At 41.7% G+C, this 17,132-nt stretch overlaps 1 protein-coding gene across 1 annotated transcript in view; it reads left to right on the top strand.

The window, feature by feature from the left end:
- Positions 1–17,132, top strand: part of KIF5C (kinesin family member 5C) — a 70,158-nt gene that overhangs the window by 13,710 nt on the left and 39,316 nt on the right. Inside the window, exons 2-10 of the mRNA XM_035566113.2 lie at positions 287–377; positions 3,928–4,001; positions 8,419–8,523; positions 11,178–11,226; positions 12,109–12,164; positions 13,085–13,172; positions 14,749–14,873; positions 15,688–15,792; positions 16,141–16,289. Coding sequence (XP_035422006.1) covers positions 287–377; positions 3,928–4,001; positions 8,419–8,523; positions 11,178–11,226; positions 12,109–12,164; positions 13,085–13,172; positions 14,749–14,873; positions 15,688–15,792; positions 16,141–16,289 — 842 coding nt within the window. The remainder of the gene's footprint in view (positions 1–286; positions 378–3,927; positions 4,002–8,418; positions 8,524–11,177; positions 11,227–12,108; positions 12,165–13,084; positions 13,173–14,748; positions 14,874–15,687; positions 15,793–16,140; positions 16,290–17,132) is intronic.

Here is a 17,132-nt window from a genome sequence, read left to right on the forward strand (position 1 = left end):
TGAAACCCAAAATGCCGTTTCAGACCTCTCTGCACGAGGCGTTTGTTACTCGGCGGGGGTAAGGACAGCAGCCGGGAGCCAGGGGTCAGCAGAAGGGAGCTGCAGGACCTGCAGAGCTCTCAGTGCCTCCGCTCCCATTTCTGGCTTTCCCCGTTTTGCAGTAACGAACAGCAAACCTTTGGCGTGCATTTCTATGGATATTCCCCCTTTGGGTTTCCTGCTAAGTGGGGTCTGCGTAACTGGGTTCAATGTTCTTTCTCTTACCAAGTCTTTGTTCTGTTTGCAGCAAGGGAAGCCCTACGTCTTTGACAGAGTGTTACCTCCTAACACAACCCAGGAACAAGTTTATAATGCCTGTGCCAAGCCGATTGTCAAAGGTAGGTGTCGTCTTCGTTTGTTGCCCTTTTGGGGGAAGGACAAATGTGTCTGCCTGTCCCTCAGACTATTTAAAGATAGGATAATAAATGTTTAGCTGTCTGTATTGGAGCTTAGTAATTACTAATTCCAGGTTTCTTTTTTTTTTTCCTTGAATGTATTTGTTTGTGTAGAAAACCTAATGCAAAAGGGCTGAAGGAGTTGCAGTGGTTGTTCCTCCCTTTCTCTGTGTATGACTGTCATTCCACCCTAAGACTTGCTTTTTGTGATATATGGTAAAAACCAAAAAGCGTGTGCTTCATGCAGCTTTTCAATACTGAAAGGGGCTTTAAAAAACATGAAGAGCAACTTCTTGCTCAGTCAGATGACGACAGCACAAGGGGGAATGGGGTTAAATTAAAAGAGCGGAGATTTAGATTAGAGGTTGGGAGGAAATTCATCACTCAGGGGGTGGCGAGGCACTGGCACAGGTTGCCCAGAGAAGCCGTGGACGCCCCGTCCCTGGAGGCTTTTGTTTGTAAATCCAAATAGCGGGAATGGTGTCGGAGCTGGTCAGGGCCGTGCTTTTAGAGCAACACAAGCCTGTGCTGAACACCGAGGGCTTAACGTGGTGCGGGAGATGGGGGCTGCTCAGGGGGCGGGGGCTGCAGGAGCGGGGCCGCAGAGCTCTGGAGCATCTCGTGCGGGAAGCCCAAGGGGGGTCCCTGGGTGACCCCTCCTGGTGCAGACCCCTGGGGTCGTGCAGGAGGAAGCGGCTGGCTCGCTCGGATGGCCTCGGGCGAGCTGACGTGCCTGTTGCAGATAATGGGGACGAGGCCCAGGAGCTGAATTATTTGATGTCGCGGAGGGGAAATGAGTCATGAGATTCGAGTCGGAGGGGAGCCGAGTTACAGCGATTCTGGCTTCGGCTGGGTGAGCCTTCAGTAACAACCGGTGGGACTGCACTCGGAGGGCTCAGGGATCGTTCCCGTTGCTGACACAGCTCCACTTGGAGACGTTTGGCAAACCATTTCGACGTTCCAGGGGCGTGGAAGCCAGGCAAGGCTGTGGTGGCTCCTGCTGCTGTGCTCCCAAACAATTGCTGGTATGGCCGAAGCGGCACGTGGCTGTTCGGGGGCTTGCAAGGAGGGCGTTTGCATCACCTCTGGAGGCCGGTTTCCTCTGAAAACGATGAGAGAAGTAAAAACCTGTTTGAGAGCAATTTGGAGGGCCTAAATCAGTGCCCTAAGATTTTTCCATTAACCAAATAGAAAGCTTGATCTCCTAAAGCTGGGTACCTAAGGCTGGTGTATGTAAACGCTTTCTAAAATCCTGTTTGGAAATGCAGTTCAAACATACCTCTGTGTGTGTGGGTGTGAACTTGGACCTTGCAGGTGCCTTGAAGGGCAAGTTTGGTACAGGGTAAAGGAAAGAGGGGATAAGAAAAGAAAGAAAGGGAAAAATGGAAAGAAAGAAAAAAGGAGAGAAATGGAAAGAAAGAAAACGGGAGAGAAAGAAAACGGGAGAGATCGGGACGAAGGGGGAGAGAAGGAGGGTGAAAGACAAGGAGAGGGACTGAGGGAGGGCAGAGGTTCCTGGAGTGATGTTCTCGAGCTCTGGGCTTACGTTTCCTTACCCCGAATTTTCAGTTCAAAGCCTGATAAAGGGAAGGACGTGAAACAGACTGTGCTGTTTCTGTGAGACCACTGCAATGTCATTTACTACATGGGAACATCAGCTGAGTGCCTTACCACTTGAAGCAGTATTTGAAGCTTTTTCAGGTAGCTTTTCAAGGTTACCATTTGTTAGCGGATTTCATTGTCCTCCCAAGAAATGCCTGGTGGCTTCATTGTGATTAATGTTATTGCAGAAAGCGCCAGCTGGCCTGGCAGTTCCTAAGACACTGGTTATGATAACGACGTTGACAACAAGAACGATCTAAATGCGTTTTTTAGCTGCAGAAGACGTGGACGCAGGTTTAAGTAAACGGCTCGATAACAGATTGTGCCACGGCAGATCTGCGGTGGCCCAAGGTGGTGCTGAGCACGGGAGCTGTGAGCACGTTAGGGCACGTGTGAGCAGCTGTGCGCGTGTCCCGTGAGGAGAAAATTACATAAAGATCCCGAGTGATCTTTGTGGGAGCGCTTTTGTTCATCTGTTGTTTTTTTCCCCGCTCCCTCCCTCGTTCTGAGCAGGCTGTGGGTACCAGGGGCTGTCTCCTCTCTTCGTCAGCTGGCAGATGGTGAGCTGGCTCCGTTACGTGGCAAGCCTTGCAACAAAAATATTCTCTTCCCTGCCGACCACCGACCTTTTTAGTGAAGGACTGCAGGGTCAGAGGTGACGTCTCGGCCGTGACCTGCACCTCGTGGGGTGCCGCTGTTGTGTGCTGTTACCTGGGGTGAATGCAGCGCCTCGCTTTGCCTCGGCATGTCGTAACGCTGGCTTTACTTTCTCGATAGGCCTCATGTAAAAAAAAAAAATGCAGATGTCATTTTAATTGACTTAAAGTGGGCTGGCTCTCGAGTTTGTACGATGGGAGACTGCAGGTCCCTCCTTTACGGCTCTCTCGGGTGCAGTGCTCTGTTGTGCAGGAGGTCTAACCTCTGCTTGCATGCGGTCCCTCCCTCCCCTTCTCCATATCAGAGTTCCAAAATCCTCATTCAGTCTTGCTGTAGTGGAAATGTGGGCTGATGTCATGCTGCCCTTTGAAAACTATCTCTAATCCTTCCTTTTTTATTCACTCACTGTCTTTGAAATCATCTTTCTCTGGTTTTTCTCTCATTATTTTTTCACATTTGTTCCTTCTTCATTTTTTCGTTTGTTTTTTTTCTAATGTACCTTATTCAATTCTCCTTATCTGGACCGCCTACATGAGTGCATGGGGAGATACAAAAGAGGAGATGATACACATGGATGTAATACATATGACGATATACGTAATAATACATAATTCAGACATGTTTATGTGTATGTACAGGCCATGGGGTGGCCTTTCTGAGGAGGCTGGTGAGAGCAGCACGGATTTCATACCACTGGTTTTTAGATTGAAGGTTTCCTCTCATTCTTTATTAGCAGCTGTAATAAGCGTTACACTTCTATACAATGTAAAAAAATATTCATTCCGCCTTGATGGAAGTAGATTTTCAGCAAAGCTAATTCCTGTTTGTCCGTCTTATTCAAGTTGTTGGCTGAACTGCTGGGCGTTAATAGTAGTAGAAAAATTATGAGTTTGTATAACTTCCGGAGTGGTACGTGATGATTTAAAATGCAGGTCATCAAGTTTTCTCTTTTCCATGTTACACAGCAATGTTGGATAATATGTAGTGTCCATTTTTTTATTTACTATTATTTGTTCAAGAAACTGAGAGGGACGTCAGTAGTTCTGCAATTCTGTAATTTAAATCTTACGGTTTTTTTGCCTTAAGGTAGCTAGTTGCATTGTATTTTTTCCATTCTTTATTGCACAAACTATTTTTCTGATTGAGCTTCAGCATTCTAGAGGACTCATGAAGCACTGATAGTCCAGCTTGAAGATGTCATTCTGGGTTTTAATCGTTATCCTCGTTCTTGCAGATGTTCTCGAAGGCTACAATGGTACAATCTTCGCTTATGGCCAGACATCGTCGGGAAAAACGCATACTATGGAGGTACGGTGGCAAAATTAAATCAGTTTGGTGGCAGTGTTAGAATTATATGTACCATGTACTCGAACGAAGCAGCTAGCTGGAACACAGGGCTGTGAGTGGCATATAAAAAGAGACACAGGTATGTTTAGCTTCTGCTGCTTTTTAAGCTGTAGTATTTCTTTCAATGTGGAGTTTTTTCCAGAGCCCTCTACAGGTATTTAGCTAAATGAACAAGTGGTGAGTGAAAAGCATTAACTATAGCTTGTCCGTATTTGACGTAACAGTTCAGGTATGTCAGTTTTTAAAGGATTTGAGTGAGATTTGTTAACCCACAAATGAAGGCAGTAATAAGGGAGGAGTTCCCTTGCATGCAGGACTGTGAAACCACACGCCTTGGTTATTGGTCTTCTCATTTGTGTTCCTCTTCTGGGAATACCACTCGCATGCTGTGGCACAGATGGATGAATTGATGAATTTGGAAATTGTTGCTTTGGGGGTGGAGAGTAGCAGCTCCTGGTGGCTGAAGTCCTAAGTCTGTTCCTATTTCTGCTACACGAAGTGTAACAGGGTAGTTTTTTTCATGTGTGTGGTTTTTTTTTTTTTTTTCCCCACTGTTCTGTTAGAGACCTGTGGATATTCTGGTCTCTTCCTGTAACAGGAGGATTATTCAGACATTTAATCCTAGCATGGGATTGTTCCATCAGTGCACTTTGCAAGCTGTGGGTATTTCTTAAAGCATTTCAGTCAATCTATGAACTTTAAACTGGAAATCTACAATGAAGTACTGCTAAATGAAATGAAAGGGGGAAAAAAAAAGAAAAGCTTCCATTTGTTTAACAGCATCAGATGGTTTTGCTACATGATTAACACGGCTGACCTAGCTAACCCGAAGGTTGAAGAAGGAAAGCAATATTCTCCGGAGGCAATAGGCCCTGATGAAATTGCTGTTCAATTGCCACAGTTGCTCCTTTCCTGGAGGATGCAATAACTGATGCCTCATGTCTAATTAAGTCTGTCCTTGCCTCCTTTGGAGAGTGGGGCTGGGGAAATCACTAGCTCAGCCCTCACAGATGGCGCAGCGACTGAGTAATCCACCCGCTCGATGTACTTAAATCAAAATGTCTGCGGGGCTCGGGCTGGTGCTTCCACACGGCATGGGGAAAGATCTCTTAAAGCCAATTTATATTCGGAATTACAAGCTGTGATAAAGAAAATTACTGTAGAAAAATGTCTGGTTTACTTCTTTAATAAAGAAGAAGCTGTCATTTTGAAAGTGGAGTAAAGTCCACATTCAGTTTTAATCCCTCTTTTAACTTAACATCCTCTTGTAATGTTGCTATGGCGTGTTGTGGAGGAAAAAAATAGTCTAAAGTTGAAGAAATATTAAATCCTGTAGGTAAAGCTGTTGTGGAGGATTTTCTGTGAAATGTGGAATGCTTCCTAGTGTCAGTGTGAAGCTTAACCAGGACCTGGTAGTATAATACAACCAAGAAAGGCTTTCTGACATACACGGGCCTTTCTCCTGTGCTAGACAAAACGGTTGCCAGGCTGCACAGCAGGATAGATACCTTCTTAAAAAATATATACTTTTTTTTTTCCCAAGAGGTTATATTGATGAGCTTTGACCTTATAGCAGAGTTTTCAATAGTAAGTCCCTGTAGGTGGTAGTTATGTCAACATCTTGAAAGAAAACCGATTGTTACACATCAGTAGCTACTGTCTGCCGTCTATGTTTAAATGTGGAAGTTAATGTTATTAAAATGAGAGGCTTTAATGAGCAGAGAACTCTGTCCTGGTGCTTTGGGGGTGTTCACTGACTGCAATGTCAGCCTGACAGCAGCAGCACATTTCTCCAAACGCTTTCTGAGGTCACAGATAAATCCGTGAGAGTATTTTCACTCCGGTTTTCTAGTGAATACCCTACCGTTACCTTTCCCTTCCAATTTATGGTCTCTGTACAATTACTGATTTATTAAAAGCCCATTTATAATGAGGTAAAACCAATTGTTTTTTCAATGTATCCTGGAGTGCTGGAGTTACAGGTTTTTAAAGCAGTGAACGTGTTCTTGCTTCACTGATGTTGCTACTGACTTTAATAGTGAGAAAGCCCACGAAGCTGTAGATGCAGGGATGGAGTTACATGCACACCTAATCATTCCTTGCAAATCACCTTACTTTTTCCCTTTAGTGGAAAGTGCATGTATTACAGAGCTTCTTGAGGTTAGGAGAACATGCAGCTGAATATTTGTATGAGTTGCCACCTACTCGGGGCCCAGGCAGTGATTAGGGGATGTGTTCACCTGGCACAGCGGAGCACAGTGCAGAGGTGCCCAACTTGACTCGCCTCTCTGCAGGAAAAAAGGCGCTGTGACAAATTCTCACAGCTCTTGGGCTGAGCTAGCAACCCAAGGCACTCTCTAAGAGACCCCTTTCCATTATACAACAGGAGGCACCGCGTGGCTCCTGTGTCTCTGGTTCTGTAGCTGCCTTCCCTAGCTTAGGGTTCTTCCATCTTACACGGCCTTATAGCGGGGACGTACCTTTGGTTGCACACGTGAGCAGTGGAGAAATACCAACAAATCTCTGTTTATCCTAGTTCGGGAAAAGCTCCTTTATCCTCTTTGGGAAGGCTATCTCGGTGCAGTGATACAGGGTGGGTAGTCAGTTGGGTTTGGTAGGACATCAGGGACTTCTCCAGCGAGGAGGAATGAATGGTGTTGATGGTGTGTTTTGGTGTCTGCTCAATACCAGCTTAGTTCCATTATGCAACGCTTTGTGCAATGAAGTCTTTGCTGGCAAAGCAAAACAAAGAGCTGGGTTTTGTTTTGAGTGTGCTAGCAGGATTTTTTTTCCCCCCTCCATCAGGGATTTATTCATCATCCTCTTTTCCATTTTCTTGGTCTGCAGTTGGACAACAGATATTGTACAACAAGGACTTCTTAGCTTTTGCAGAGCTTCGTAGGATGCTGTATATGGTATAGCATTTAACTGCTTCCGCTGCGGAAGTTAATATTATTTGTGTAATATGAATAAAATATTGCTGGTTTAGATACAGCTGAGTGCTGCTTTATAGGGAAGGCAGTCAGCAAAGCAAATGGTTGCTCCCTTTCTGCCTCTTCCCCCCCCAAGATGTGTAGTTCAAAGGCAGAAGCCTAGTAATTGCTTTAAATTCAAGCTTGGAGATAGAGGGAGAGAGAGAGTGTCAGTTCTTCATGTTACGTTTCTTTCATCCTAGGTTAATGCTTAGAAGCAGGCTTTCACTTCACCAGCTTTAGCATAAAGGAAGGGATGCCCGGGAAGACCACGTTGTGGTACACCAATAAAGGCTGAGGAACTCGGGAAAGGGGTCAGTGTGACCCACCTCAGTCACGGGCGTGCACAACTGAGAGACGTCTGCAGGCATGGCTTTCTTCCCGTGGTGCTCAAAATTTCCTGTTCTTTAAGCCTTTGTAGCAATTCCCGATCAAATCCGAGTTCCCATTATTTGGAATTGTATGGCTACCCATTAGATTTTTAAAAACTCCCTACCAGGATTTGAAGTAGGATGCTTGATGGTGCTGATGCTGTCAGTAATACTTGGAGCATTGAGGTTTTGAAGATCAGAAGGTAAAGTATGATTTCTAGACCCAATGCTCTGTTGGAGTCTTACGACTATTTACTAGAATGCTTCTTATTGCGTATTTATGCAGTTTCAGTAAATTTGTAGAAATAACAGTCCAGTGTATGCTGTAGTCAGAAGGGGTTTTTATTTCAGGTTAGTATTTTTATTCAGTTTTCAACAGGTGTTAGCTTTCCTGTTGTACCTAATTTTTTTTCAAAACGAGCAATGCAACTAAAAGGAGCCCTGCAGCCAGGGCACTTGTGGTTTTTATTTAATATTTAGTTCTTCAAAGAATCGAGGAAGGTAGTTGTGCAAATTAACGTGGAGAACAGCGCAGTTTGTAAGGCACAGTTCTCTGGCAGGAGGCCGAGCAAGCTAAAATCAGAATATATTACTCTAATCCCCAAGTCCCCACAATGCAGCTTTCCCGTTAGCTTTTCTTGGCAACAGAGAAGTGAGATGCTTTAAGGCTTCTTGTTTCTGACGTGTTTCCAAATAGCTGATTTTTAGCAGGGAGTACCAGTAATCGTAAGTTTGGTTTGTTTGTGTTTATTCCTCTCCTTTAAGCCAGAGCGCGGCAATGTAAGTAGCAGCAGGACAGCGTGCTTCACAGGAGGCAGGGGCTGACAAAGCAAATAGGTGCTCTGTTGGCTGAGGAGCGCCAACAAGTCGAGTCATTCTGCCATCTTTTATGTGCACTGCCATGAAGCAAATCCCCACGGAGCAGCAGACGTGTTTGCAGAGCCCCACTGTAGGAAGGTGTGTTTGAACAAGGCTTTCTCTTCTCTTGTGCCAGAGCGATGCTTTCCAAGTTACCGTTTGCTTTTGCGTCCGCAGGGGAAGCTGCATGACCCCCAGCTAATGGGAATCATTCCAAGAATTGCACACGACATCTTTGATCACATCTATTCCATGGATGAAAACCTGGAGTTTCACATAAAGGTAATTTGGGATGACACGTTACGTAATGGGCCAGGTGAAAGAAAGCTGCGCTGGATGTGCGGCCTGCATTCTTGGCATAGCATTTGCTGCAGAATTTTTCCTTTCTCCTTTTTGTGATTCAAACAACTGGTACTTTACCGAGGGCATTTATAGGAAGCAATCCAATGCAATTAGTAGCCTTCAGAATTTTTTTGAGTGTATTTTCAAATCAGATTTGCTAGGCCATTGGTTGACATGTCTCTCACCACTGTTTGTAGGCTAGTCAGCAGGGTAGGAAAACATCACGAGAACGTGATTGTTTCACTGCAGCTTCTCCAGAGACTGTGCTACAGCCCCACTAGGTATAACCACAAATACCACTCATCTGCATGGCATTTGAGAGTGTACCAGTATGTTGTTCCTACCTCAAGGACACAGTGTCCTCTGTAGTGTGGGTTTGAAATGGAGGAGAGATGGTGTTAGGCGTTTCTACCAGAGGATGTTCAGAAGTCACTTTTACAGATGGGCTCCTTAAGATGATGGACTTGGTTTCAGTTTGAATAGCTAATAGGATTTTCCCTGTCCCTGTTGTGATCCCAAACACACGATCTCTCAAATCCTTTGAGTGACCTTTTAGTTCCCTCTGTTCATCCAGCTCCTGGGGAGCTCTCAGCCGTGGGGAGGAATCTGCAACACTTGCTCCATCTGGCAGCGTTGGGGTCCGGGTACAGCTTTCTTCTGAGTGGACAAGAATAAAATTACCTGGTAGATTGAAGGAAAAATGAATACTTCCCCACGTCATCCCTCCCCTAAAACACATGAAATATGCCTAGATGGCTTCAGTAAAGTTAAGTAGCTGAGCACAGCTGGACTTTGAAAATACTTTCTTCTCCTGCTGTGACCAGGTGATGCTCCCTCAGAACGGGGTTCTCCTCCTCTGTCCCTCTCGTGCCTAAAGTTTAGAGGATGAGTACTTCTGGGCATGAATTTTTTGATAATCTAGCAGAGTACTTCTGGACCAGTTACTGATCTTCTGGAAGGACTAGGTCACTTTGTACTGGGAGCTTTCACAGCAGCGCCTGTTCACATGCGTGCTCATGAAGTACAGACGGAAGAAGCAACCTTATGAAGTATGAATAAACCATCTAAATATTTTAACAGACCTTAGTTTGTAAAATATTGAGCTCCTTAAGAAGAGACGCCTATGAATTTTCATGAAAATGGTTTCCAAAGGAGTGACGCTGATTTCTTTTCATCATCCGTAAAACTCTCCTGTACCTATTGCTATTCTACATGATCGCATTTTGATACCGACAGATGGGGACCCCCTTGTACACGACACCAGGCATAGTAAATTCCTGTCCCAGCAGAAGATTATCGTTTTATAAATCACATTCTGCCAGCACTGAACTGTTTCAGCGGTTTCCTATCATGGTTGACATCTATGAATATTGTAACAGAAAAGCTGCCTAAGTAGCAGTGAATGACTGAGCGCTTATACAAGGAGCTGTCACTTAGAGGGAAGCACGTTCTGTCACTGGGAGCGAGAACGGAACCAGACTGTCACACTCTCTTAATAACTAAGCCAACTTTGAAAACTAATATAATTTTTTTTCTCCCTCTTTAATAGAGACTCATTTAAAACAGGGAAGGGAACTTAATATCTCCTGTGTACGCCGCTCGTCAGCAGTGTGTTAATAGGATGATAATAAGGCACGTGAGATGAGTCTGGGTGAACCAGGTTGGTGAAGTGAGTGGTGCAGGAGAGGGCTTTAAATGGGACACAGATGAAGTAAATGCCCAAAACTGAAACACATCTTTACTTAGTAGTGATTGTCACACAGGAAGATCAACTCATCAATTTTAAATATATCTATATCTGTAAGTGTAATTGATTTTTCACATGAGATGAAATGATACGTTGCTAGGTGGCTAGAATTTACTGATGCCTGGACTATAGCCGTTTACTATTATAGTTAGCTAAATAATCCCTGGATAGATCTCAGTTCTGGTGCAGTTCAGCACCACCCCATAGCACATTTCTGTTTGCTTCTGTCGGAGTTGAATGCCCTTTTATGTAGATAGTCGTTCATTCATTCTCCCTCTCCTTAAACAATTTTTTTTGAAGACAATTGTCTCTTCTTTGCTACAGAAAAGCTCGTTTTTCATTTGCTTTTTGAGACTTGGTTCAGGAAAGAACTTTTACAATATGCTTCATTGAAAAGTTTAATTTATTGTATGTTACTTGGGCTTGTGCTGCTGGTTTGTTAAACCACTGAACGTGCTGCGTGCTTTTGTGCTGGTGAACATCACTGTGCCTCTTGCACTTGTCAAACTGTACCCTCATAGTGATGTAGCTGTAGCAATACAATATTAGGTGGATTGCGCTGATTCTGTTCGATATTTATGTCAATTTTGCCTGCGTCAAAAACTAATGAGGAAGTTTAGATTTTTCTGAAGCTTTTTTATGTCCTTTGCTGATGAATCATTGATAAATAGAGAAAGGTCAATCCCATGTCAATCATTTAAGAATACAAGTGCATATTTGAGCAAGATGTAATTCAAAGTATGTGGGAGATGGGTTTTATTTTTAGGTTGGTGCTTTTTATTTTGACATGTATTTAAACATAGGTAGAAACATTTTTTAATTGGAATGTTTATGATTATTTAATTAGGTTTCCTACTTTGAGATTTATTTGGACAAAATAAGGGACCTACTTGATGGTAAGTTCTACGTTTCTTATGTACTAAATGGTGTTTGGTTTGCTCTAGTGCTTTCTTTCCCCTTACATGTTGACTCAGTTTCTTTGAATGACTTAAATTTAAGCTGTGTGACTGGGTTTCTGAAAGAGAATTCTGTAGTTTAAGTCATCTGTTGTGAACCTACTATGGCAGTGCAAGCTTGGTTGTAAATCAGTGAGTATGGAGATTTACAGAAGGGGCTATTTCTGAGCCTTGCAAACCACCACTGGATTTAACGTACCCTGTATTGGGAATGCATATTCTCATAGTGAAACTGTAATTAAAATAATTTTTAATAGCATCTTTTTTTTAATTTAGGATACATTCAATTCAATTTATTCTCCCACCTTTTTATTGGTGCTTTGCTTTGCTTCCTTTTAGGAAGAGTTTTTTGGGAGATACCTCTGTCTCTTTTACAATTTGTGTGTGTGCGCGCGCCTTATGTTAATGAAAGCAATCTATGCTTTTTTAAATCAGACTGAAGACAGAGAAATGCATGCTAACAGTAACACAAACAGGAACATCTATTCAACTTCTTTTAAATTCCAGTGAGATTTTTTGTTTCTTCTGAAATTTTTGTTGCTTTGAAGAAAACCAAATTGTTCTGTGTTGATTTTATTAATATAAGCCATAAACCAGAGGTCTGTTCCATAAGGTTATCTTCAAAGAAACAAGTATAAGATCTCCAGAAAAAGAAACAAGATTTGCATACAGAAATTGTGATAGTTGGTAAGGATTAGGAAATGACTGCGCTCTTCATTTACAAATGTAATATATTCAAAATATTTGTGTTTGCCTGTCACGCGTATAGCTGACACACATTACCTGTGGAATATTCCTCACGATCTCCATGTTTCTTTCTAGTGTCAAAGACAAACCTCGCTGTACATGAAGATAAAAACAGAGTTCCGTATGTTAAGGTACAGGGAAAATTTGATGCTCAGTTTTTCATTCTTTCTCAGATAACCAACATATGCATTTATTTATGCATTTCCATTTGTATCCCGGTGTTTGCTGAGATGATTCAACTGATGTTCAGTCTTGAATGCTCAAGTAGCATTAGACCCTGAATTTAAACAGTTTCCTGAAATATTAATGGGCTTGAATCATTTGTTTGCTTTATTTTACTGACTTCAAACATTTACAATTTGTTACAGTGGTGTTAAATTTTAAGCATTCCTATTCCCACTTCTTGTTGGGTACGAAAGAGAACATCTTGAAGAATTTTTTGTTTAATACTTTGTTGCATAAGTGCTGTGGTCTTGCAGTATTTTAGAACAGGTTTGTTGGGCTAGGAATTCACGTAAATTGCTTTATGACTTCTGTGACCTCACTTCAATGTCATATACTTGTTGTGAACATACGTGAGCCCTAATAAAATACATATAATATTGTTCTGGTTATTCTGACCCTGGGGAGGAAAAAAAAAAAGTAAAATAATTCCCTCACTAATATGTTGCAGTAATGCAGAGAAAGAGGACTCTTTGTCTTATCTTGTAGAGTGAGAGAGAAAAACTATTTTGGGTATGTGATCTAACCCAAATTAGTAATAGGAATATGTTCTGTATAATTCCGTGTGTGCTAAGCATAGAAGCTCTCTTCTGGTGTGTGTTAGGATTTGACTGGGTATTGAATTTTGTGAAAAAATACTCTCTCAAGCTATCCTATCCACTCCTCCTGAGAGTCATACAAAGGCAGATTTTGGTCCATCGCCTTGCTAATGATCATAAGGGACGTTGATGATTCTTTTGCTTATCCATCCGTGCTAACGTTCTTCTTGACAGCATTTGAGTACCAGTATGCTTCTAAACTCTTCTGTGTTTGATTTGCATATTTCCAGGGTTGTACAGAAAGATTTGTATCTAGTCCTGAAGAGGTTTTGGATGTGATAGACGAAGGGAAAGCTAACCGCCATGTAGCTGTTACAAGTAGGTATTCTACGGGCACTTCCCTGCCTGTAAGGTCTGGGTGGTTGTCGCTTCCTAGTGGTACACTGGTTCCTAGTGGTCACAAAGTATGTTGAGTTAGTTATGTGAATGATCTAATGGTGCACAGCTTTTAACATTTTAAAATTAATAGAATTGTTCTTTTTTTTTTTACAGTTTTACTGATTACAGTAACATTTGCTAGGAGAACTTCTGAATTTAACATACAGCATTACATAGTATCTGTGTACAAAAACAGCCAAAATACCCCTTGTTGCTTGCAGTGTAGATACTTCAAAACTACAAATAAGTGAGCATGTGTGTATATGGTCTTTGTGCTACAAGTCAAATCTCAGAGCAAATCATTGGTCAAAACAGAAGGCAAAGACTGCAGAGCAATTACTTTTGTTCCAGAATAAGCTCCTATGCTCTGTGTTTTATCAGTGTTGGTCTGTTTAACTCTGGTGACTTACCCCAGTGAGGCAGCAACTTGGACAGAGTTCCCATGATGGAAAAATTAACAAATCTTCCTAAATGGAAAATAATCACTTCAACCTGTCCCAAGTTTGTTGATATTCTGTGTTACATGCAAGCTGGTAGCATTGCAGTGATGGAAAAAAAGGACAGGTATCTTTTGGCTTGTTTCCCAATTAATCCTTTAAGATGTCTTTGATCAAATCAGTGAGCTTATGGTAACAGAAGTAGAGTTTATGGTAATTTACGGTAATAGGAAAAACAGAGGAGAAGGTGATTGATTTACTGATTCTTAATGTTTTGGTTTTGCTGCTTTATGAAAACTTCAAGCATAACCTAGAAGAAGCAGAAGCTGCAGTTGTAGCTGCCTGTGTTCTACCTGTGCCTGGGAGAAGGAGGATTTTTTCTTACATAAGCAATAAAATCACTCTGAAATTCTAATTTGAATAGTATGTTTTTTGCTGAAAACTTTTACTAAAAAGTTGGGAAATCGCCTCACACAATTGTACTGAAACCTGCCCAGCTTCTTTTTATTGCTTTGTAATTTTTTTTTTTTTTTTTTGCTCAGCTTAAAATTCTTTCTCTGTCCAGAATGCTGAATACACATTCTTATCACAGCTCTGCATCTAAATAGCATCTATTATATCCCATGGGGTTTTGTGTGTGCACACTGTATACTCATGAAGAAGCACAAAGGAGAGCGCCTTTATTTCTTTCTGTATCTGTGAAATGCTATTTTGTTATTCGTACTATTTTAATTTTTTAATACTATTTCTGGGCAAGTTTTATTGCTTAGGGGAAAAAAATAAACTATTTCTTTAAAAAGAGAAAGGGGAGGGGAAAACAAAAAAACTCTTTTTCCAAGGCTGTCATTTATCACGAATCTGGTTAATTTAGGTCATGACAGGAGAACTAAGAGCTCATTCCATGGTCCATGGGTGATAGCTGCAGCTCTTGGTGTAGACACTTCTGTCCAGGTCTGGACTTTCCAGTGAATGGACTCTTATTTTGGAGTTTGTTAGCCACAGGCTAGCACTGATATATAATTGCCTGTCAGATTTTAACGTCACTTACACAATACTTTTAAAATGTGATTCCTGTGCAGATATGAACGAACACAGCTCTAGAAGTCACAGTATCTTCCTTATTAACATTAAACAAGAGAATGTGGAAACTGAGAAGAAACTCAGTGGAAAACTTTACCTGGTAGACTTGGCTGGAAGTGAGAAGGTAATCTGTCTTGTGCTCAGAGATACGAGTGGGATCCCTAAACTGACCATGGGAATCTGGTTCAGTGCAGAACTGTCGTATCTTGAATGTTAAAATTAGCATGCCAATCCTATTTTTCTCTAATGTGGGATGCATAAAAGGAACAGATCAGAATTGTTTATTGGTAAGAAATGGAAAGAAAAACACCAACAACAAACAACAACAAGAAAAAGGCAAAAATCTGCAATATTTTTTCATTTATTGGGGGTGGGGGGTTGGGGGAAGTAGAAAGAGAAGGGAAATAAGACTGTGGTGCTCTAAAGGAGTGCTCTTCCCACAATATGAGGCTTCTCAGCTGAGCCACCTTGGGCTCCAGTTTGTGAACCAGCAAACCTTGCGTGTGAGCATGATGATGCTTTTTCTACCCTGACATTCTTGGTTCATGCAAGCAAAATAAAAAGCCAAAATACTTCTGTGTGTGTGTGTGTGGTGTATGCAGTGCTACCGAGAGTGCCCTGAGAATGTAGCTGTGGTGTCATTTGCAAGTCCCCCCTGTATGGACGGTCTGGTCTAGAAAGTGGTCCCCAAGTGCCCTCAGCAGCTTTTCCCTCACCAAAGTAAGGGTGAACTTGACCTTACACTGGAAGAAAGGCAGACGTATCGCAGGCTTCCGATACCAAAGTGCAAATAAAATCTTCTTCATGCCGAGGATAAGCTTGCTGTGTTGCTCTTCCAGGAGCATCTTTAATTGTTGCACTACCTCCACCTGCATTGTAGCCGTATTTGTATGGACTTGTGGTAGCTAAGCCTGAGTGTTGCTCACTCTCTTTGGTAGGTCAGCAAAACCGGAGCGGAGGGCGCTGTTCTCGATGAAGCCAAAAATATCAATAAGTCTTTGTCTGCTCTAGGCAATGTGATATCTGCCTTGGCAGAAGGAACTGTAAGTAATCCTGTTTTGTGCTGTTTCGGAATAACTTTTTATTTATCTTTCTTTATCGTGCACATTAAAAATAAACTAGTGTTTCAATTCAGAAAGAAGAAAATATTAGCTTTCCAACCATAAACCAAAAATGCTTTTAGTGTGCTACCAAAGATAAGAGACTAATTGTCAGCGATGTCACTTGAGTGGTTATCCAGTGCAATACGTCTTGGCACAACCAAAACTATTGCACTTCAGAACTGTGTGCTTCAAAGCCCACAAAGCCTGTCCTTGTTGACTCATCTTCTCTGTTATTTGTGTATCACTATTTCAAAAATTGTTCATCTGTCTTATTTGTATTTTGATTAGAAAACTCATGTTCCATACCGAGACAGCAAAATGACCCGAATACTTCAGGATTCCCTAGGTGGCAACTGCAGAACCACCATTGTTATATGCTGTTCTCCTTCTATTTTCAATGAAGCAGAAACAAAGTCGACCCTAATGTTTGGACAACGGTGAGTCCTGCTTGGCATTAAGATAGATAACACTTACATGAGCTCTTCCATATATTCTGAACTAGATGTGCCGAGGGGTTTAGATGCGAAGGCATTTTTAACTATGGAGGTTATGGTTTTCTGGAGTTGTTCAAAAAATAGTAGCGGAGAGCTTGAGGAAACGGTCTCTTTATTCTCCATGGTACCAGAAAAATAAATGTTAATGTTGGCCAACAACTGCACTACTTCGAAGCTCTGGTAATTTCTCATGCGGAAAGTACAAAGTGTTTTAGTAGTTCTTTGAAGTTTTATGGGGAAGATAATGGTAATGGGCAATTTTCTGCAGGCTAACTTTATCTGGTAGCACTCTTGATGCTTTTAAGATGTGTCTTCTCTTTGAACAGCATCTCAACGATTATTGTTATGGTTCCAAAAAACAATAATTTTAACTGTTAATTAAGAAAAAATGAAAAATGTGGACTCAGTGTACTGTTGACAAATTTGATAGATTACTGTCATAGCTGTCAGACATTTTTATTTGTTTGGAGCTTCTCAACAATTTATTAACAAGTCTTCAGGAACAAGCAAGGATAAAATAAAGTGGTCAGAGAGAATTTCTCTTTTGTGTGTATTCATTGGCAATAGTCACATGAAACAAATCTGGCAAGGTTGCAAAAATAGGTCAGGCTCGTTTCGTAATTACTGCTTTTATTGTAATGGATGAGAACTCTGATACTTCGGAAAATCACTCACTTTGTTTTGTATGCGTTTATTTGTATAAGAGCAGAAAGAAAAAATACTAGCAATTTATGATTGTTTGAGATTATTTGTTTAACAGCTTGTACAATACTTCAATTTGTCTTT

The sequence above is a fragment of the Cygnus atratus genome, chromosome 6 (genome assembly GCF_013377495.2).
Source record: "Cygnus atratus isolate AKBS03 ecotype Queensland, Australia chromosome 6, CAtr_DNAZoo_HiC_assembly, whole genome shotgun sequence".
NCBI classification, from domain to species: Eukaryota; Metazoa; Chordata; class Aves; order Anseriformes; family Anatidae; genus Cygnus; species Cygnus atratus.